Source organism: Ostrinia furnacalis, unplaced genomic scaffold (assembly GCF_004193835.3).
Source record: "Ostrinia furnacalis isolate ACB-3 unplaced genomic scaffold, ASM419383v2 OfSCF3544, whole genome shotgun sequence".
NCBI lineage: Eukaryota > Metazoa > Arthropoda > Insecta > Lepidoptera > Crambidae > Ostrinia > Ostrinia furnacalis.
The window spans coordinates 254148-278253 of NW_021133783.1; the positions used below are offsets into that span (position 1 = coordinate 254148).

At 38.7% G+C, this 24106-nt stretch overlaps 1 protein-coding gene and 1 long non-coding RNA gene across 3 annotated transcripts in view; one reads left to right on the forward strand and one right to left on the reverse strand.

Annotated features, from left to right (window-relative positions):
• Window positions 1-7776: 7776 nt before the first annotated feature.
• Window positions 7777-13430, reverse strand: LOC114357923 (uncharacterized). Of its 2 annotated transcripts, none has more exons than XR_003656339.1 (4): window positions 13254-13430; window positions 11959-12067; window positions 11298-11718; window positions 7777-7855 (listed from the first exon to the last, which is right to left on the reverse strand). It is a non-coding gene; the product is annotated as an uncharacterized LOC114357923 (long non-coding RNA). The 2 variants fall into 2 exon arrangements; XR_003656340.1 differs by having other exon boundaries at window positions 7779-7855; window positions 11302-11718.
• Window positions 13431-14194: 764 nt separating this feature from the next.
• Window positions 14195-24106, forward strand: part of Madm (MLF1-adaptor molecule) — a 75534-nt gene continuing 65622 nt past the window's right edge. The window contains 2 exon segments of the mRNA XM_028311717.1: window positions 14195-14646; window positions 14648-14692. Coding sequence (XP_028167518.1) covers window positions 14566-14646; window positions 14648-14692 — 126 coding nt within the window. The 5' untranslated portion in view covers window positions 14195-14565.

The following is a 24106-nucleotide window of genomic DNA, read 5'->3' on the forward strand; positions in this document are numbered from 1 at the left end:
CGGCAGCGGAATATTCCAGTTTATGTGCCTAATCTCTGCAGCTCTACAAACGGGGCAGACACTCTGTGCTGTTTGCGCTTAATCTGTGACATAAATAAATACTGAATGGTGCAGAAATAAAAAAAGGTTTGGCAAGTAAAATTGTAAAAAAGGAAACTGGACTGCGACACAAATATTGACATCGCGAATAGTAATATTAAATTATGAGTAATGTCGAGGAATTGCAGAAGGACTTCATAAAATTAAAGAAATAAAAGGATCTGCATGAAATTACTAAATCGCTTGATGAAATTCCATATCTTCAGACTGAAGAGCTTTTGCATCTAGATGCGTAGTTTAATTCATGTATTGGCGACTATTTGGGGCTAATCGTACGTAAATAATACAGACACCTGAATACATGAAGACACTATCTCTCCCAGACACAATAAACGAATTCGATTAACTCGTCTTTGTGTTGAAGACATAAAACATATACAATCTATTGTTGGTGTTTGCAGGGTTCACGTTGATTGCACTGGAACTCATTGTTAGTCTGGGATATTAACACAATAGTCTTCTAGAGCACAATACCTGCATCGTAATTAGCAGTTCAACTGTGGGCAGTTGTGTCTGTTCAGGGATTTCTAAAACTGTTCTATTCAAAGCTTCTAGACTTTACCGATTTTAATCTGCAATTAATTTTACTTTGTCTACTTTTTTAACAATTCCTAAATATAAAGTTTTACATAATTAAGGTCAAAACACACTTATCAACCCGGAAAGGGAACAACACCGTATCGCCTTTTGCCGCGCTGTCAACCGCGAGGCGAGGCGTTTACGTTACGGTGCGGATAAGTATGCGTTGCAGTACGGAGTTTCATACAAAGAATATTGACCGCCTCGAGTTGATACGGTTAAGGTTGGTAAGTGTGCTTCTTCCTTTAGGCAGTAAATGACTTCCACCAGTAAGAGTCTTGAAGAGGTCCTAGATTAAAACGTATGCTAATGCAATATGCTCCTCCGCTGGTAGGTAAGAATAAACTGCATAGTTGCAATAAACTGTTTCACCGCTGAATTTTTAAACTTAATTAGCATTTTTCTTCCACCTTGTGCAAATACCTAACCTTGTTAGTAATGTACGAGTATGTACCGAGCATATGACGTTGATATTCATGCAAAGCTGATGAAATTGAGTGTTCTTATTTTATGCAAAACGTTAGCAAGTCAAGTCGCTCGCACAACAATGTTACCCGCGTTGACGTCGCAGCACATGAGTGACTAGAAGCTTGAGGGTCTACTCACAATTATTCACATAAATCGACTATATTCATCTCCCTTTCTCATGCCAACACCTTAGGCTGAGTGAAAAAGAGGGATTGAGTCGAGTACATCAAAAATTATTGCGGAATTGAGCCTTGGAACGTGCTAAGAAGAATTTTAAACGTTATATTCAAGAGGAAAATTTAAAGGGAAAATATAATATTCCGCTGCCTCGTCTCGTTACTGATGTTGATATGAGACGTAAAAAGATGTACTTACTTTACTAGTTGACAAGCTTGAAGCCTTATTCACGTGGGTAGAGAGACGACAAAAATAAAAAAACTACTGCACTCAAAAAATATTTAGTTTAATATTTAGCAAGTTGCGAATAGATAGCATAGAACATAGTCTATTAAAAGGGTTCTCAGTTTCACTGATAATGTAGTTACTTACACATACTATTTTCCGTAGCCAAGTGGGTATAATAAATTCAAAGAATTCGTTCCACCGTCCTAAAATCGAATCATATTCGTTTTACCGTTCGATAATCGGATCATATTTCCGCCATAAACCTGCGGGACACGACCGTATTTTAAAATAGCCCCGAATTTCCGTACAAAGGCTTCCCGGAAAAGTATCGTTTTCGGCGTCGCATCAAAGTGCACCGATAACCGGCATTACCGGCATTACCGGTATCGCCGGTCGGAATACGCCGCGATTCCGGGATTTACCGGTGTTTTGAACTGAAATATGTAATGCAGGTGTTCAGGAACGGACGGGCAAACGATTATTCGCGTAGGTACCTAGTCATGAGTTTGTCGAATTGGCAATACGTCTGCGGAACAGCTTTGTAAAAGTTGAACGAAATAACTGGAAAGACTTAGCTTTAGTTATGTATAGACAGATATAAAGTTTTTCACCGATTTGCTATCGCCTTGAAGTACCTTTCGCTCCCAATTACATAAAATTAATATTAATTAAAATAAGCAAGCTCCGGACAGTACACAATGTTAAAGAGGAAAAGACTATGGGTATATTTTTATAGATTACGATGATGAACTTTCATAGCCTATAAAATGTCAGGGAAAGGTTTGCACGACCCCTTTGTTTGAAGTGGGTGATGGGTTTTTGTGTAATCCGCCATAACCTATTTGAACTATGACATAATTTCAAGATTAGGTCCGCAGTCGACGCACGTCCTGTATACTGTATACGGCACTGCGTTATGGACCATAAAAACATCCGTGACCGATATAATATCATCCACTTTAAGCACACGGCTTTTCTGGCTTTTATTAACCTACATACTTTTATTATGTTTGGACAATAATTAAGAATATAGACCACTTCATGGGAATAGCTTCTGAGGTTAGTAATAAAGAACACATTAATCGAAATAAAAACTAAATTAGTTATTTTATCTCAATTCATAAGAAATATGTAGAAGACGGAAAGCGAAACTGACATGTGCGATCATTTGAAGTATGCGCCATTCTTATTTTTTGCCTAATTCTTCTAATTGCATAGGAAATAAGTAAACCTGTTTCTGGTTATAAAATTAAGCAGACCAAAATAAATTGGAGACATTATTACGGATGCTGCTTTAAATATACGTCCTATTTACGGAAGTGAATCCACCTTAAATACCCTACCGTTCCATGGCATTACCAAAACCAAAGCCCCGTCTTACGTGGAAGACCCCTTGCTACTCGACGCGCTCCGGTAATTGCCGACATAAGTATAGCTTTACACGCACTTGGCCTAACTGGCTCTAAAACAGGAATAACAACAGTGGCAGGGCGTTAAAACTCATAACTTATGAAACTCATTTTATTTCTGCAAATAGGCTTTTAAAAAGCACTTTTACACGTCCCAGTATTAACCCTACCGCTGCTTTAAAGCAATGAATGGGCCAGTGTTAAAAAGAAGCAGCGCGCGCAAGAAACTCAGTCACTATTGTCAGTCTCTCTTTCAAGGGTTTACAGTCTTTAAAATACATATAGTTATAGTTATAGATATTGATGCGCGCTAGGCAGTTAAATATTCCAAACACATGGTCCTATAGGGTTCGACCCTATTCGACATTAATCGATGCTCTCGTGTCAGTCACTCAGTCTGCGAGTGACAGAGTCAACAAATCTCGATCATTTTGCAGAGTACCCTTTGAATGAATGAAAGGTTCGTATTTTCGTTATATGACATTAAACGCTTTACAGCCTATAACTGAAAATTGGGACGAGTTTACCGTCCAGGAACGACAGCCGTAAAGTATCAGAATTAATTTAAAAAATGTATTCTGCGCCATGGAAACCTAATTTGCTAAATTTTTATGCTTCTAAATCTGTAATAAAATGTTATTGTGTTTACGAGTATATCTGCAAGCTTTTATTTATTAATAAAAATATAACGAATACCAAATAAAAATGTTTATATTCTTCCATGGTACAAACGTTTATTTAGAACAGAAACAAGTTAGGATGGCTATACACAAGATAAATGATTTTAGCTGTGTTTAGTGAAATGCTAAATGTAATTCAATGAAACGGTTTTGGCAGAATTTATTTTTAGCAAATTGCTTCATGCAAATAACATCAATAGGCTTTATTTGGTTAACAGTAAAAGCTTATTTCGGTCGATTCAAAGCTAAAGTAATTTTAGTACGAGAGCGGCTATATTTAAAAGTGTTTTTATTAATTAGGTAGGTACTATTTTACCACTGAAATGTCTAAGATTACCTTCTTGATTCTAACATCTATTCAGTTTAAGTATTTACGTGCAATTTTTTTTTGTAAAAGCTATGAAAATAACGAGAATTTTAAATGAAAGCACAAAATTCGTTTGTTTTACTTAACAGAAAAAGAAAACTGTCTGAGTAATATTCTTTTGAAGAATTACATTTTATAACTGGTTAAAATATTTTTACACCAGAAAAATTCTTCTGGCGGGTATTATAATTAATTTTTATTCTACCTACGTATCTCTTTCTCTATTAAGTAATAACATTTTGTATACTTTGTAATGAAAAGTAGATAATCAGTAATTCTATATTTTTAACAATCTGGATCAATCAAGCCATGACTCCGTGCTCATTAAACTAACAAGCACAGGCTATTAAATTACCTTTTAATCTGTTTATTTTATTTTATTTGTTTTATTTTATTAGGAAAACCAACAGCAAGCAATACAAATAATGAAACTTAAGTTATGTATGATAAATTTTTATTTCAAGGAATATCACCATAAGGCTCGGTTTCTACCAAGATAGAGCATAGCGGAGCGGAGAAGTGTTTTGAATAACCAATCAGATTTAATTATTTTCACTTTTCGGCTGTCAAATTCTATAGAAAAATTTGACGACCCATCACATAATCTCCGCTCTGCTCCGTTGCGTTCCGCCTTGGTGGAAACAGGGCCTAAGCGCGAGAGAAAATAGCGAAATCAAATGGATAAACTTTTAACTATCACACAAGACAATTCAAATCAAGGGCTGAAAATAACACAAAAACGAATGCGAGGGTACCGATTACGAGACCATTCAATCACATTATTACTAGCTCGAGTAGTCCGCGGCCGCACGCGACTGCTGCTGGAGATAAAATTCAAAACTAACTGGTCAATCAAATGTATAAACTTTTAACTAACACACAAGACAGTTCAAATCAAGGGCTGAAAATGACACAAAAACGAATGCGAGTACTGATAACGAGTTCATTACAATCGCATTATTACCAGCTCGTTCTTAGTTCCCATTGTAGCATCCCATCCGAAGTTATGATTAACTCGCGAAGTAGTCCGCGGCCGCACACGACGGCCGCTCCGGGGAGTTCAGAAGCAAGGTCAATCAAATGGGTAAACTAACACACAAACTGTTCAAATCAAGGGCTGAAAATGACACAAAAACTAATGGGAGAGTACCGATTACGAGTTCATTTAAAATCGCATTACTATATCAGCTAGATCTTAGTTCGATTGTAGCATCCCATCCAAAGTTATGATTAACTCGCGAAGTAGTCCGCGGCCGCACGCGACGGCCGCTGCGATCGAGTTCAGAAGTAATGTCAATCAAATGGATAAACTAACACACAAACTGTTCAAATCAAGGGCTAAAAATGACACAAAAACGAATGCGAGAGGACCGATCACAAGTTCATTAAAAATCGCATTACTTTATCAGCTAGATCTTAGTTCCCATTGTAGCATCCCATCCGAAGTTATGATTAACTCGCGGACTGTTGACCGGGGAAATCGAGTTTAGAAGTAAAGTCAATCAAATGGATAAACCAACACAAGGATGTTCCAATAAGAGTCTGAAGAAAACAAAAGCGAACGCGAGAGTAGGTATCGATAAGGAATTTAGGAGTTCATTACCGCTAGCACGATCTTAGTTCCCATTGTAGCATAGCATCCCACCCGAAGCTATGATTAACTCACGAAGTATGGAAGACAGCGCATTTAAACATAGTGGGGTCTTATCTGGTTATAATACAGGCTATTTTGCAACAAAAATGTATTCTTAGTCTGATGCACTGTCGTCTGTACCTAGTCAATGGATAAACCAACACAGTACAGAAGGCTTTTCTAATCAAGGGCTATGTGAACGCATTCGGATAAGTATCTACATTCGAAGTCAAAATTCAATAATTCAGTAAAATGCCTACTGACTGACTGACTTAATCTTTATGACCAAATTAACCGAAAAAATATGGCGACGAACCAACGCGCGTAACTAACTACTGTCTGCCGCTAAATACTTAAGTATGCCTGTAGTTCTAAATTATTTATTCAGTAGAAGTTCTCTTCAAAATCAAAAATACATGTCTGTTGTACTATAATAGTAGGTATCCATTAGGAATGTCATTTAGTATGTTTAACAAAAGCTATTGTTATATTTTAAACCCGCAAAACTGGATACTGTTAACCTCAGTGGCGCTGTAAATCTAGTTTGTAAAATGGAAAATGTATTTTAAAATTAGCAGAACAACGAAATAATAAAATTTTATATTTGTGGACTCCAGAGGGCGCTAGGATTTTAATTAAAATATTTCTATGAATCTCGCATGCAATTGGGAAAATGAATTCAAAATAAATGTACTCGTACCTATACGAGTGTACGTTCGTTCGTTTCTGCCAAAAGACGTCCACTGCTGGACAAAGGCCCTCAATCGAAAGAGTTCTTAGTCTTAGGTTTAAGTTAAGTGCTGAAAAGAAGTCAAGCTTTCCTACGGACTTTCAAAAGCACCATTTCAAGTAAATAGCCGCTGCGTGGCATTTCGCGCGTGTGCGCAGAGCCGTTGGCTCAAAGATATTATTATGGGCGCAATGCAAACATCCCCGTGATGGTGCAGTTGGAATCATGGTTACTGCCGGCTGGGCAGACATAGTTAGGGATGCCAACGGCAAAATAATTACTTATGTAAAACTTTAAAGCATAAAACACAGAGTACAAAGTCAAACTTAAATGATGTGACGTCTGACATTAGACGTAGACAGTAGAACATACATATTGTATACAAGTTTTAGCAGAATACCAAATTCGTCTCAATCGTAATGGAATCGTAATGGAATCGTAATTGAATATAAATTGAATAACAATAGCATGTCATTTAATTAATAAATAGCAGACTTGGGGCCCTGATGCTCTACATCTGGGCTTCGGCTTGACACTACTTTTTGGGACATCCTGTATTTAAGGCGCGAGTAATCTTCAAAATATTGAAATTAGATAAATCCTAGAACCGACTGGCAGCCCTACCCGGTGCATTACTGGCACTGGCCGCAGCTGTGAACACAGCTGTTAATATTAACTGGCCGCAGACGCCCGCTTGCCCTCAACGTTAGTTCTGCGGTCCCCTGCCTACTACCGTGAACGATCATCCAGCATCCTGGGCCGCAAATGCACTAATTATGAACCTGGCACTGCCTGATCTTATGAGTTATCGTATTGCATCCTCGCCACAAATGCACTAAATATGAACCTAGGACACTGTTGATACTACTTATGATATCGTTAGTATTGTAGAAGGGTTACTAGCAATTTGACGTAAACAAAACAAAAAAAAAACTTTTAATAAACCCTAGAAGTAATCTAAATAGATAGGTTGATATAGGAGTTGGTTCATCACAATAGTGCAGCCAAGCTGACGACGGAAATCGAAATAGCGTTCTTCGGGTCTCGAATAGGCTAGTGTTACACCATTGGCTATACATTATAAGACTACACTACATTGGCTATACATTATTAGCCCCTAATATGCGTGCCTAACAGAGTCCATAACACTGGTCTCATTTACGTAACATCCACACGTAAAGTGGCGCGTAACTATAGGGCAAAATGCTTTAATACTATTACCCTAATCGCACCTCCCTCCCCTCGCTATTTTCCCGGGACCCCCCTGAAAAAGAACACCAAGGACCCCATGCACTGAATTTGCCACGGGCCTCGGATGGTATAATTCTGCACTGCACACACACGTAATTACGGTTTTGCAATATAATATTCAGTAGGTATTAACTATAAATAGGTACTTACATTGCAGCTGGACGGCATGACGTCAGTTGGCGCTGGTCGCGGCAGCTTCGAGGCTCAGACGTGACGTCGACACGCAGCCAAATCCTGGTAAGAAAATCTGATTGTAATACTTATTGTTTGCTCAACTCAAGCTTGTTTTTATTTTATTTTTACGTCAAGGCAGTTTCCCAGCAGCAAATGCATGACCATTTGCTCTTGTTGAAGTCCTAAATGAGGCATAAGATTTTTGTCAATACATTTTGTATCTAAATGATGTAAAGGAAGAGATAAGTGGTACAGATGGAATACAACCCGTATATTTAACGAATCACGTCTTTTATCCCGCAACAATCTCCATAATTACTTTATTTAATTTTACAGTCCATACACACGACGACATTTTCGTTTGATGAATTACTCGTAATCCTGTTAGCAATCAAAGGATAGGACAAACCCGGGACAATTGTTTAGTTACGAGTACGATCCGATCCGATTTCCCTTTATTTGGGTACGTACCGGTTAAGAGTAAGGTTAGCATCATCAGAATGTGACAAGCCTACCTACTTCATTAAATAAACACTGGTTTAATAGATTTAACTAAAATACAGCCGAAAGACGTTCACTGCTGGACAAATCCTCCCCCATGGATTTTCACGAAGACCGATCCTGCGCCGAAAGGAACGAACGAACGAACTAAAATACAACATTTTTAACATAAGTACCTAATATACAGGTGAGCAGTTTATCAGGTCACATCATGAAGAATCCTATGGGAGCATGCACCAAAAATACAAAAAGTTGTTTGCATCTAGCTAGGTACTCGTAGTTTGCGAAAACTGAGTGGAAATGGACGTTTGATGCCTAACCTAAACAGGCAGTTCGTACCTGGTAATGCCAGTTTTAATTAAAATTAGCGACCAAGCTCGCCTAGCTAGAAATAAAATAACCTAGCCACTGATAAAGCTAATATCGCGGTAAAACATAAGTAAATATAAAGGCCCAGAACAGACGGTGAAACGCAACTGCACCTGCTAGTTACTTTTGAGTTGCATCTAAGTTTCTGCCATAGCGTCCGTTGAGAGACCACACATGACGCGTCCAGTTTGATACTTTCAGTTTCAGTTTCATTCATCAGAATCATCACAAAGTTGTAGTTTCGTTGCAGTGGCGTTTCACCGTCTGTTCTGGGCCTAACTGCGTAATAAGATAAGCCGATTTTAGTTAAATCACTCAATTTTATAAAGCCCTGAAATTCGCATAATAACACCAGGCATTTTAATTAACCCTTAAAACGTAAGCTCCTTTCAGAGGCAACTGACCGCACTTAGCCATCGACGCGGCTGATTTTAATGGGCTCGTTCCAAAGCCTATCAAACCGCCATAATTCTACCTATATTTCCCTTCCCACTGCTCACTTTTTCTAAAAATTGAATAAGTTTGTGGTAAAATGACACTCAGTAGTCACCTAACCCATGAAATGAAAAGCCTCCCCATCCCCATGTCACACCGAAGGAAATCCTTAATCCTTTGTTTACTTCTAGTTTAATGGAATTATGACCTAGGACACAGAATAAGTAATAGTACCATGTCTAGGAAGAGGTTAAAAAGGAATTTGAAATATATGATTGAATATTGTTTGAAATGGCGTTAGCATGAAAACGAAACAACATAAATTCAATTTTATACTTTTTTTTAAAATGGTATAGTTTCTATACTCTACGGATTTCAGGGTTGTTCCTTTGTTACCTTTAAATGTCTATTCTAATCTACCCGCTGGTAAAAATGTCATTGCTGTCGAATCTGGGTTTTTAGTGTATGGATTTTGGCCCACTGCCTTTCCAGAGTGGATGCTGCAAAATTATTTTTTCTGATCAAAAAAGTTGCAAATTATTCACTGTCTTTTTCAAAATATAACTTACTTCATAATGAGCCTACTGGAACTACCTCTATTTACTAATTACAAGCGTTAGTGTCGCGGTTGAAAGTCAACTTAATCCCTTCGGCATAAAGTCCACAAAAGTCCCCACACCGCAACGTGTGAAAGAGGCTTAGAACTAATTAATGCCCTGCTTTGCATGGCCCTACTCCAAACAATAGGCCTGCAGGGCTACTCCGAAATACTGTTTACGTAGTGTCGGATATATCTGTCACCGTCACTCATGGTGGCATCTCGCTTAGCGTGAGAAGGATGGCAACATTCGAAACTTCGAATAACGTCCTTCGGAGTAGACCCCCTGTACCTCTAGTAGGAAAAACTTTCGAGTTCGTTTCGTTGCGTATTCAAAGTGTCATCGAAAAATTTTGTATGAAAAATTAAACAGCGCCCCCTATATTATAGCCGCCCTAGGGGGCGCTGTTTAATTCAAAGTGTCATCGAAAAATTTTGTATGAAAAATTAAACAGCGCCCCCTATATTATAGCCGCCCTAGGGGGCGCTGTTTAATTTTTCATACAAAATTTTTCGATGACACTTTGAATACGCAACGAAACGAACTCGAAAGTTTTTCCTACTAGAGGTACTGATTCTTCCAGCGTCACCCTGCCTTTGTTTGTTTTAGTTCGCAAGTAACGCTACAATTTGGTTAGGGGTGGAAAAAAAATATCAAAGATTTTTTATAATTTGCAGAGGTTTGAAGCTGGGCGAGAAACTTTGATGCCGAAAAAAAAACATAAATCCTCTCAATAGCTAACTTCGAAGTACATAGCATTCTTTCTGATGACATTGCACATTTTATTTAACTATCGACAACTCTGATAAAAGGAATTTTATTTTTCACCAGGTCTAAAGTCTAGACTGAATTAAACTTACTAACATGAAATAGAACAAATCAAATCAAAAAGAACCTCTGCATTTTAGTGGATCATGTGAAGATTTTACTTTTTCATTTACAATAGAGGAAAAGTTTGGAAAATTCCGTGAGCATTTGAGAACGCAAATAGGTAACTAAGTTATATTTATTATAACTTCATGTTATTTATTGGTAAATTAATATCATAACGTTTTCAACTAGCACTAAGTAAGTAGATAAGTTTCAATTACAACAACTTATTAACTTATTGCATTAATCCTAATGTATTGTTTTACAAGTGTTTCTCAGAAGCCCGGCAGTTTCTTTTGTGCCTTTGTTGCGGTTGCGGGCTTGATGCGGGTCACAGAAACAAAGACGATTTAATTACAAGTCCGGCACATTCGCTACGTGTGGACGAGCCTTAGGGACAATGTTCTGGGAAATTTTGTCAACAGTTTTAAAAAATAACGCAAAAGATAATAATTATTTTCGTATCATACGAATTTAGAGGCATTACAGAAGTCAAAATGCAAATGGAAGTAGAATTTTGCCCTAAATTAGGAACTATTGTTAGAAGTGGTCCTCCGCAAATCATCTTGCTTGACTACAGAAAGACAAAAGCGCCAAAATGTTATGATGGATCAAATAGAAAATAAGAACACCTTAGGATACCTACACACTTAATCGAGTAAGTACCTATGTAGGTAAATGAATGGTCAGGTATGAGGTTAACCACAGAATAAAAATGTTCTACTTACTTACTTATTGTGATGGCTCAGCTCAATCCAAAGATTGTCTTGTTCTCGATAAGGGATGACGGCATTTGCCTCGGTCTTGTGCGGTTTCAAGGCAGTCGCCTGCCTACTTCAAGCTCGCGATGTCTTGGCCTCCCTCCGATATGAGATGACGGCATTTGCCTCGATCTTGTGCGGTTTCAAGCCAGTCGCCTGCCTGCTTCAAGCTCGCGATATCTTGGCGTCCCTCCGATATGAGATGACGGCATTTGCCTCGATCTTGTGCGGTTTCAAGCCAGTCGCCTGCCTGCTTCAAGCTCGCGATGTCTTGGCCTCCCTCCGATATGAGATGACGGCATTTGCCTCGGTTTTGTGCGATTTCAAGGTAGTCGCCTGTCTGCTTCAAATTGGCGAAGATCCGAGTTCAACCAGTCCGAGTGCTTTGCTGTTCAACAAATAAGTAAATTTCAACGATCATACGTCATGAAGTAAAACATTTTGGTAACACCTTTGGGATAACTAGTTAAATATCTAGAGAGAGAATATTAGGGGCGCCGCGAGCGCGACACACAAACGAGTCGGCAATAAATATCGTTGCAGACGGCTGGCTGCTGTAAACGAATTGTATGTCCTACGTGCCTACATTTTTTTACAAATTATCAGGGTAAATGCCAGTACTACTTACTTACTCCGATGGCTCAGCGACCCACAGCGTGATGACGGCACTTGGCTCGGTCTTTTGCGGTTTCGCCAGACGCCGGATTCAAGTTCGCGAAGATCCGCGCCATGTTTTGCTGTTCAACAAATAAGTATGTATAAGCAGGTATTTTGGTACGAACACAGGTACGAATTATGACGAAACTAAAACAAACAGATATAAAAACATATCGTATAACAAATTCGTGATTAAATCATAGGTAGTTGGATCTTACGGATCGTAACAAGCATTTGGCGATTGCCGCAAAAAATACATGGTCATAGAATAAGAGGTATTTTTCTATCTCAGTGCCTGCAGAGGATCCATACATTGTTTACTTTATTTTTATCCAATGTTGTTTCAGGTCTACCCTAAACATTACCCTATCGTTTCTCTCTGTTGTCTTGACACCCCATGCTCGCCCCATAAAAATAATCTTGTCTCGCCATAAAAAATCTCGGGTTAAAACATTATTGTTTAAAAAGCGACGAACTCTTGATTGTTCGTGATCCATTAAATTGCGAGGCTCCTTTAACATCGCAGCTTTTACTTTTATTTCGTAATTAAACGAAAGGAGTGGAAATTGGCGCGTTTGCATTGGATCAGGATAACAATAACAAAGTAGGTAGGTACCTACTTACTTGAGCTAACAAAGTAGAAGTAGAAGCAAAGAAACTTAAAATCATCTGTGAAGCACTAAATCTAGACTGTCTTGAAGTTATTGAATGCATTTTGTTTGTAGATGGACAAAGGACATTTAGGTCACAGAAATGTTATGTTGCATATTGCAACATTTTGCCGCAAGAAAACCTGAAGAAGCAAAATGGGAATGTAAGGAACGAAATTTAGTTATTTATGAAAAGCAAGAAATTCATTAAAATTTTATTATTGTTAGTTACATACCTACCTACTTTGAAATCCACAAGGGCGACGTCCAAGGCAGTATCCGCGGGAGAAAATAACAAGCGATCCTATTTCGATGCTATATGTGCAAAATTGAGGGTAGGTAAGTCAGGTACTGGGCGCGTCGTTCGTTACCTACCTTACCCGAAAAAATGTAAAACTTACTAAATAAATTGAGGAATACATCTTTCCTAAAAGCTAATAATCGACGTGCTATCACACTAAGTATAGGGTNTATACCTACTTCGACAACCTACAACGATTTGTGTGGATTCAACAGAGTTTACATGGAAAATATTTGTCAAAAATATCATATTTTTAGCGACACAGCAGGAAAAAATGTAACAAATTATAAAATACGGTGAACTTTGATCACTTACCTTCACAACGAGCTGCTGCAGTTGGATAGTTCATCAGCAAGCGCAGGAGTCAGGCGGCAGGTAGCCTAGGTAGGAAGCAGAAGGTAAGTAATCATGATCATGATTGGACCTTGAATTTCTCCTATCAATAGGTTTTTTCTTTCTACTGCACTTGCACTTCTGTTCTTTGCAAATAAATGCAGTGGACATCTTTCTTTCACAAGATCAAAAGACGCCGACAAAGATGCCGACCCAACTTTTTTTTTACCACAGACAAAAAAAATGTTGCACGTTCGATCTGGGAATTGGAAATAAAAAACAAAAAATCATTTGCTTCGCTAGGTGGCGCTGGCATACTTTCGTCGAACACAAACCCATGAAAGCGCAAGAAGATTATTTATTTATTACATTAGTGATTTCATTATTTATTAAATTAAATTCAAATCTATACAATAAAATTTATAACTTAAAGAGGACGCTAGCTAGCTATGATATTAAGTTATTAGTTCCGATTTTTGCCACATTGGACCACACTGAAGAGTCTCATATAAGTTATGACATTTACAGGAGGGCGCTACTATCAATACCACAGAATCAATACTGGCTAATTCCAATTTTTGTAAAAGGATTATAATAATTTACAGAATTTGTAGGCAAATAGCGCCACCTAATAAGGTGAAGTGAACTATTCTCACAGAACAAGCTTACTAATTCAGCCAACCACTAGATGGCCTTGCTGTTTTCACTCTCAATGTAACAGATTTGTGATAGATGGCAGTGCGGTCGTTTCAATTTGTTTTATAATAGGTAGCAATAAATGCAATACAATTTAAACTAAAATGCAACTTTTAGGCCAAAAATATTCGAAAACTTTCAAAGAAAACAATAAACCTCATTTAAAAAAAAACACAGACCACACAGTCTTTATTGTCTATGGAAATTATTGAGGAAAAAAGTGACGTTTGAGTCTATGGTTCTATATTTGTGTCGAACAGAAATACGTCGAGAGCTGCGCCGGTGAACAATTTATTTCAATTATAATGAGTAAGCTCGTTGCAGAGGCTGTGCGTTCTCACTTATTGTAGAGTGAATCTCAAACATTGTTGTTCAACCAGTAGTGGTTTTCTAACGAGTGGCGTGTTCCGAATAATGGTTTGGGATGAAACCTTAGTGACGTCTCGCGTTACAAGTATTACAACCTTGGGTATTATGGTTACGAGAAAAAGTGTATTTTGAAAATATATCCAGTGTTTTCTGCTTGAAAACGTCTGTGAGATATTAGTTGACTGTGTGGTGGCATTGTTCCTCGTAGTGGTGTTGTTAGATCAGTGTTATGTCTGGTGGACGCAGCATCGACAAGGAGCGCAAATCTCCTAGGGAAAGCGGCGAAGATTCTGAAGATGAGAGTGAAATTTTTGGAGGAGAGTCCCTGCGGCCGCTGGCTCAAGCGACGGGAAGAGGTAAGTCGACTTGCTTCTTTGTTTTCGCACACGTTTGAACACTTGTTATGTTTTTAACAGTCAGGTGTTTCTGGACAAAGATTGTCAGCTGATCTACAAGGTTAGACTGATCAAAAATTATTAAAACGCTCCCCATAGTAGTGCTCGATTGATTTTATTGTTTGGAATTTGTCAATACATGCAGTACTAACATCATTTGACACCTACTTTGCAGAATATAAGTATGGTTTACTGTTATTGGTTTAGATTATAGTCTAGAACATACCTAAATCTTTCAAAATTTTATTTTATTAGTTGGTAAAATATTCAATCACTGAACCATAAAAACAAGACATTTACTTATTACTTCTCTAAATTTAAAAGGATTTTTTAGCATAAAAACCCTAAAATAAAACTATCGTCCTGTCTAAATTAAATAGTGTTATCGAATCAGTGTTATATTTCCCCAGGTGTTAAATAATGTTCATCACACAACATTAGCGCTAAAGGGGCCTGCAATGAAATCTAAATTCTTAGAAAACATATGGTATTTTTAATTTTTTAATTATAATCTATCTCTAGCTAGAATACCTACTATGATACTATCTGCTCCGTGAGCATCAGTGAAAGTGTTACTGAGTCATGACATTGTCAGCGAGCATACTATGAAAGAGACAGAGTAGTAATTTCATTTAAAGCTTGTGATATTGTATCGCTTTGGTAGTTTTTCTAGCTACATCTTATTTCTCAATATGCTGTAACAATAACTCTAGATTCCCTAAAATGTTATCTTTCACTATTCCCCGAACATGACAAGACAAATTCATCTTTGAGCTAAGCACTTCGCAAGCCCACTGTTCATTAATTCCAGTGGGCCAGTGTATCTTTTTTATTTAAATAGTGACCTGCCCGGCTTTGCTCAGTTCCAATGTAATACCTAGAAACCTTCTTTTACTCAACAGAGTAGTTCAAAAGATCTGAGCGAACAGACAACAGAATAGACTTTATCTTAAACTATGTAAGATTTTAATGTGAGAACCTTGTTTCAATTAAATTCTGGCAACATAATGCATAAAATTAACATCAATTATTATTTATTAAATTAGCTAAATTAGTTGGTGATGTAATAGACAGGTAATTAGTTTTTTTAATAGTTGGTTAATTTGAATCAGGAAAATTGATTTGTGCTTACAACGATTTTAAAAACATGATAACTTTTATGAAATTTTTAAATTTGTCTAATAACTAGACAGTAAAATTTCATTTATTGCCAAAGGAAGGTTCACAGACAGTTGTCCGTTCTAGCGGCCACTGCATTAAAATGTTGTTGAAAGTATTACCTAATTCATTAATGTAACAAAAGATTAATGTTTTTTTGATTTATATTTAAAATTCAAATCTCAGAATTTCCTGTTTTCATGGTTTTCAATGTTAAATAAAAATCTTTAAGTTTTTTTTAGTTCTAAAACTTTGAAGTGTGAATTACTGTATAATTGCAATGTGTCCCACTTGATATTGGTTGATGATTATCTTTATGCAGGCATAACCTATGTTTGTACGTCATCATTTATGCAGCGCTAGATAATATTTTATGTAATAATTGCGATGGCATTTAGGTGATGGATTGGATCATTCAGATATAAATCTTATGTTCTTGAAGATACTGTTCATCATTAATGCTATCTGGTTATCCAAGTTGAATTATATGATGCATTAGAGCATGTACGTAAGGATGAACACATGCTTGGAGAAGGATTATTCATTCGAATTTGACAGACTTTCCACTGTCCAGAAATAAATTCCAGGTGTTTATTTTCAATACGATCATGAAATCTAATTATTAAACTTACATTGCACATCGATTAATTTCCATTCCGTGACTAAAATTACCTGTTTTTTTTTACTTCCGGGTACTTTTCAGCACTCAAAATGTTCAGATGGTAACCCTACACGGGAGGTAATTGCGCGCAAGTGTGTTACATGCTAAGTACACACTTTCCCCGCGTCGCGCCGGTCAACGACCGCCTGAGATTCGACTCTTGCGCAACCAAATCACTATCGCTTTCTAGGCCTTTTTTTTTACCCAGGAAAATGGCCTATCCATACCTACCGCCGGGGGACGGTAGGTTATGTGGGACTCGAACCCACTAAAAACCTGGGGTGTTCCCTCTGCCGCATAGTGGTCGACGCCTTGGGTACTAAAAACGACCAAGGCGCCTTCCGCGGACGTCCCGCCCTACACGGCGGGACTCAACACGCCCCCACTTAATGGTGGGCCGACAGGATTAGCCGGGACCACGAGGCCAATCCCGTCCGACGGCGGTGGTAGCCTGTGCAGTGCAGGAGGAGGCGCCCCCGCGCCTTCAACCTGCTGGCCACCACCAAGGGGAGGAAGAAGCGAACGGTCGTATAACCGCCTTCTAACTCCCCTTCTCCGTCTGCGAAGCGGGGGTGCGGAGGGGTCGTCCTCTCGCTCCCGCTCCACATCGCTTTCTAGGCCTAAACTCATTGATGACAACCCATGCGGAAGCGGCCCAAGAGGTTTCAGGTTGAGGATGACTAGAAACCATCGGCTGAGCTAAGATGCGCACCGTGATATTATACTTTGTCGACGTCAAAATGTATGTGCAAAATCGATAAAATGGCGTGATAAGCGCTTATCGCAGCGCGCTTCCTAGGCCTACTGGAGCCTGAGATTTCTTAACAGACGTGCTCACTGCGCAGTCTTCTGACAAGCTCAATCTTTTACCATCCAAATCGCTGAATGCCATAAAAAGTAAATGACGTTTTGTAATTGGATTTAAAAAGAAAAGTGACAAAAACGTTGTGAAACAATGGGATGTCTTGTCCTGCCGTCTGCGCGCAGGCCTCGCATAATGAGTGGTTCAAGGCAGTCTGAATGCCAGACCTTAATTCAATCAATTGGTCACATCATCAACCACTTTGGGATTAATAAGGCGTCTCCAGGCTGCTAACAAGATAGGTACTTACTGTAATATAGCCACTGAAAATGGGAGTCATCATCATCAGTTAATGTCCTGAGTCCAAAGCCGAAGATTTCTCCAATCTTTTTCAAACGCCTCTAGATTTGTATATCCCATCAAAGTTAATAATAATTATGGCCAAGGCCCACGCTGTAGATAAGCTCCTTATTACGTACAAAGAACTATTTACCTACCTTATCATATATCATGTCTATCTGAGATATTATCAAATAAAGAAAGTCTGAATGAATTACATTTCCAGCCTGCGGTATTGGCGGCCATCGAGGCGTCCGCGCCGGTCCTGGCATTCGATTCGCAAATAACGCCTTTATATCCAGAAATATGGAATGGAAACCTATTCCATTCCATATTTCTGGATATTAACTTTCCTCGGCACAATGGACAAGCAAGGACATATTGTTATCTACCTACTAAGTATATAAGCCCGTCTGGAAATCAGTTTGTTAATACGTTATCGTGATATCTGAATTAATCTGCTTTTCGTTCGATTGTAAGCTTTATTTAAGATCATCATGCTGAGAAAGATAAGATCAGATTTCTCGGTTCCATAAGCATATTTAAATGACTCGACATACGAGTACCTATGTTGATGGTCGAGCTGATATACTGCGTGTAACAAAGATTGCTTAAATCACACTCATTAATATAGTTCAAGTTATAGTATGTGAAATTTCCAGTTTGTGTCAAAACTCAAATGTATGTTTAGTTTAGAATTTTTAACCCACGTTATCTGCTTCAAGGTCCAAGGGCATGAGGTGGGCTTAATTAGGCAAGCAGACAACGTGTCCTTAATTTGTTTTCGTTTAACAACTAAATGGAACAAATGACTGACCAGTTGAGATTACACACACAGTTGATAACTGCGCACTTCGCGCCGCCACAGTAAAAGTGAACGCAGTATGTACATTAGAGTAATCGACCGCCCATGCTCTGAAAATATACACAAAGTATTTAAATAGGCAAGGAATTGTGTTGTAGCGTTTATTTATAAAATAACATTCAGTTTCGTATGCTTCTTTTAAAATAATAGTGATGTGACCAGTTTACGAACTCTCATTTTGGAATTCTGTCAAACTGTTTTCCAATCTTCGGACTAAATTCTTACTCGACAAAGTTCAGTAAATAAGGCTGGGTTGCGCCATCTCACTCTAAATATAATAAACGTCAAAAATGTCAAACTCCATACAAAAAGCACCGGTTATCGTTATAGTTACGTTTGAAGTTAGGTGGTGGTGCAACTCAGCTTAAGTGCTTGTGGCCTGATTCGGTTTAATTGTTAGCGCGAGGAAACTCTGCTGTTCACACTTACACTGTGGCGCAACTTTGTTGTCGTAAGTCGCCTTCCCGTCAGCGGTAGGACATTAACTGATGTATTTGTAGTCTCTATTTCTGAGCGACCTCGTCTCCTCTAAGGTCGGCCGCAGCTTTCGTCGACTATTGTCTAATTTCCGACCTAGACGTGTTTAAATGTCTGATCAGTGCAACATTTGAAAATTGCTAATTTCAGGGCCATACTTTCTTCTAGATCGTTTTATGCTAGATGTAGTCAGCAAGCAAAATATTGACTCATATTCAGATATATGAATGAATATGTGTCAATATTTTCCGCAAGAAAAAAATATCAAAGTCGCTAATGAAGAAAGCAAACAACTTTTAATAAAGGATTCTTCGAACCCCTTTCTAAATAATCGTGCTCTCATCGTCTATGAGGCCACTCATTGAGTCATTCATCATCATAATATCTTCTTATCTGTCTCTATTTTTTACTATCTATAATTTTTTATCACTAATACCAAATGTAACTTCACTCCAACTCTCCTTATCGCCATCGTCATAGAGTCCACTATTTCACATTTGGAATTCAATATGTTTGTTTCTGGTAGCACACTTTCATCGGAAGGTCAATGGCACAGTTTCGAAGCTCTATGGGACTTTTTCTATTGAGTTTTTTGTACGAAAGTGAAAACCACTCCACATATATCTGATGACTGATGCGGTGTCACTGGATGAAAGTTGATCGTTTTTGCGCTTTAATCTGGTCTTGCAGCAGTGAAAGCCTTTTCATACGGCTCGCGATCGCTGAATGAGCTTGAGACGCTAACGTTATCATTACCCAAGAGTTTGGTAAGAGTTTTTATTGGCGATAGAAAGTGAAAAGTGGACTTGTGTAATATTTGGCAATCTCTCCCGCAGACGTAGTGAAGTGAGAGACAACTTCCTTTAATTTAGTTACTCAGTTTAATATCATATTTCGCACGAACGAACGAATTAGTATAAATAATGTACCTATTACCTATACTGTTTTTGAAAATATTATGTGTATCATGCATGCAAAACCGCGGGCAACAGTTAGTAAGTACTTTCATTTGTCCTAAACGAGAATTAAGTCTTTGTTAGAAATAATCGAAGCATTCCGTCCATTAGGCAGGCAAACAATGACCCGACCTCCTCAGAACCAGGCTAGGGATATTCGACCCACTGGAAACCATTAGTGCCGAATGTCGGACACTGGGATGGAAATGTCGTCATTTCTTATCTTTGCCTGTCGTTTCCTAATGTTACTATTTATCATTCAAATATAATATCATGTAAACTAATTAATCAATCTAAAATAAATTGAATACCATATTTTCATTCATCAGGATGTAACATTGGTGACATAAGAACGTTTTGTGACGAGAGTTTTGAAAGTAGAGATCATAAACTATTTCGAACAAGTTTCCGAACGATGAAGGAATGAATTTAATATTATTAGCAATCTTATTGAGAACTTGAAACTGTCTACTTGTGGCCTACTTGTTCTAATGGACTCGGCTGTCGTTCCACGATTGTTCCCTTTTTCCCTGTGTTTAGCTCGATGTAGTCGTCTCGGTGTTTTTCTTGTGGCACAAAGCCTGTATTGTCATTACGTTGAAAGCTACGGAAGCCCGGCAAGAAATGTTTTGATATTTAATTCATGGAAATGTCTCTTTTGCTGCATTTTATATGCCACAAAGAAGATCGATCCACTCGAAAAGTAGATTAGTTCGCAAAATAATCATCTCTACTCTATGAAGAGTGTTTTTTTTTAGGTAGGTATCAGGTTAAAATTTAAATTTCGGTCCATGGGGAAAGTTTGTTGCGTTTGAGTGGTAGAATCAACCCTTTTCGTTTAATCTTCTGACATAAAAATAGGTACTCAATTAATTTCCACTGGGTCATCATGGCATATTTGAATCTATGCCTCCAAATAAATTATTCAAAGAATTCGTCTGACTTCTCTGGCTTTAATTAAGTATTAATTAACAAATGAGTGGTGTTGCCACACAACCTGATCAATCTACTGCGCTTCGGCTCCATCTGGATCGGTTTCTCGTCACGCAATTTAATAAAAACGGCCGGTTCTCGCTAGGGACCATTAGCTGCCTCATTAAAATGTTTCTATGAGAGCGGAGCCAGGAAAACCCAATAAATTTTGTTTTCGCTACAAAAGAACGTGAAAGTGACGAGAGTCAAAGTTACTTGATCAATTATTTGTTATTTCAAACATGAAAATACTAACCGAGGCGAAATCTGCTTGCGTGATTCTTTATTCGTGACAAAACCTCGGTGATTTCTCAGATAAAAAGTAACCTAATTAAAAATCTGTGTTGAAAATTAATATCGGATTTGCAGCTTAAATATTGTCTCATATGCTATTCCCAACACAGATAGTCAGCTGGACTATCTGTTTCATTGTCCTTCTAGAGGTGTGTCGACAAGGTGTAAGTTCTAGTGTCCGACCGAATGTTCGGTTTCGGTTTCGTTTTCGGTTGAGTTTCGGTAAAAACACGAGTTTCGGTTTAGTTTCGTTTTCGGTGGCAAACTTGCCGAAACTACGACCGAAACCGAATGTGCATTCGGGAGTTTCCGCGCTGTTATCGGTCATGTTCGGCGCGTTGAATGAGGAATGAATCCAATCCCGATCAGAGCCAATGTCGTGATTCGCTCGCTTGTTTGTTTGCTGTTAGTTTTGTTTTGTTGTGGTGGAGAATTTTCGAGTGATTTATTTTGAATTTGGTAAGTTTTATCTCGGTTTATGTCGTTACAACAAGAGCGGGTCGTAAACATAAAAAAATAATTCAATATGACTGATAAAAGTATAAACAAGTTTAATCTAACCTTTAAATTTTTTTTGGTTCGCAAATGCTATACGTAAACAAACATTAGATAGGTAGTTAGTTATGACTATAGTGCATTTCATGGTGATAAAATTATGGATTCAGAGTTTCAAAGTTCATTTTAGTATTTATTACCAAGGTATCCAAGTGGCAAGTACAGTAGATACTAACTTACGTACTACCAATTTTGTATTGAGAAATTATTAAAGTAAAAGACCCGACCATGGGACGGGTTATGTAGATGTCCTGAATATTGCGAGTAATTAAAAAAATCTAGACTATTTATAAATCCTTCTTTTTCTTTTTTAATTTTTAATAGGTACTTAATTTGATACCTTTTAGAGTAAAAAGGCGCTTTCGTTCGTTTCAGCCGAAAGACGTCCACTGCTGGACAAAGGCCTCTCCCAAGGATTTCCACGAAGACCGATCCTGCGCCGCTCGCATCCAGGCACCTCCCGTGACCTTCACCAGATCATCGGTCCACCTAGTGGAAGAACTTTCCTGCCCCAGCGGCCATCAGCTCTACGAGCTATGTGCCCCGCCCACTGTCACTTTATTTTAGCGATTCGAAAAGGCGCTTTATAAGTTCAATTTTAATGCAATTGAAAGAGAAAACAATGAAGACTGACTGATTATAATAACGTTTTCTTTATTTTTCCCACAAAATATGAGCCTTGTAAGGAAGTTTCGGTTTCGGTTTCGGCCGAAACAGACACCGTTGCCGAAATTCGTTTTCGGTTTCGGTTTCGGTCGTAAAACTAGTTTCGGTCGGACACTAGTAAGTTCTTTATAGACCTAAATAACCCGGCAATGAAAGCGGACCGTAAAGTTCGGTCGTTGGTTGCGCCATCAGCCTGAAATGTCAGCCGTGAAGACTACGTAAGGCCTCAGCCTCGAACTTAGCGGGCAGCGGGGCGGCGGCGGCGGCGGCGCGGGAGCGGATGGATCTTATGCGTAAAATCAAATGGACCGGTTCTCGAAAACAGCGGCGCGGCAGCGGGCAGCGGCGAGGGAGCGGGCATCGAGCGGGGAGCGCACTCCTTCTTTTGCCCACAATAAATCGAGGGTTAGGAATAAATTTGAATCGAAATAAAATTGTCGCCGTTGTTCAGACATTTCGTTTGCGAATAAAAACAAATATCTCGACAACACAACCCCGAACACAACACTTCGCCGCTAAAGCGCCGCGCGAGCTGCCCGCTTGTTTCGAGAACGGGTCTGCGTTGCCCGCCCCGCTCCAGCGCCGCCGCCGCTCCCGCCCCGCTGCCCGCTAAGTTCGAGGCTGAGGCCTAACACCTCGCCGTAGATCATCCACCTAATATGGGACATGTTGTATTCTACCTTCGAAACATGTTCACTGAATCCCAATTTGCAATGTGATTTCTTTTTAATATTTGACCAACAATCGACAAACACGTGCATACTGATTGCAATTTGCATTTTATTTTTATCTATAACCTTGTAGTTTCATTTTACATGCGTGTAAACTATTGTCGCTTTCGTTGGATAACATTCACCTTGTATTTAGTCCTTGCTCTTAACAGCTGACACTGAACGGAAGTTTCGTGAATTTTAGCAACCTTGTAGGCAGAAAACATCAGTTTAAACGTCGTGAACCATCTATCAGTTAGTCGGCCATGGCTGCGAGGCCAGACGGGCGGCAGACAAGAGAAAGGTTCGTGAGTCAGCAACCAGTAGGCACGGTGCGGTGGGTGCAATGATCTGAGGCCGATTTTAGGTTACGTCACCGCTTTTCTATTAAAAAAAAAACAAGTTCAATTATTTTACCCTGAATGTTACGATCGTTTAGTAGTTATTAGTATAAAAAGATAACAACTGTTATTGGAAGTGCGAAAACACGGCAAAATTCTCCGAAAGGATATCCTTGTCAATTACAAAGAAAATAACATGTTTCCGTAATGGAAACTTACTGCAACAAAAGTCGACACGACCAAGTGTAAAACGGCTAAACTGAGCACTAATTCACATTGATTGATCAAACTGACATAGTAATTAGCAAGTTTTTTTCCATGTATCGCTCGACGATATCAGCATCAAATATGCAGATAGCATTCAGCGATACGCGGTGTCAATATGCGTGTAAAACGCTCGTGCATTGGAGAATTCACTATCTCTGTCGTGGTTTTCCGAGAAAATGCGAGTCGCATAAAATGCACAGCTCAAGTGCTAATAAGGTGCGCGTGGGCTATCTACAAGACGGAATGCCGGCGCAGGCGAGTCCGTGAGGTTATGCGAGTGTATTCGCGGCTAGGCTATATTCAGTGCCTTTG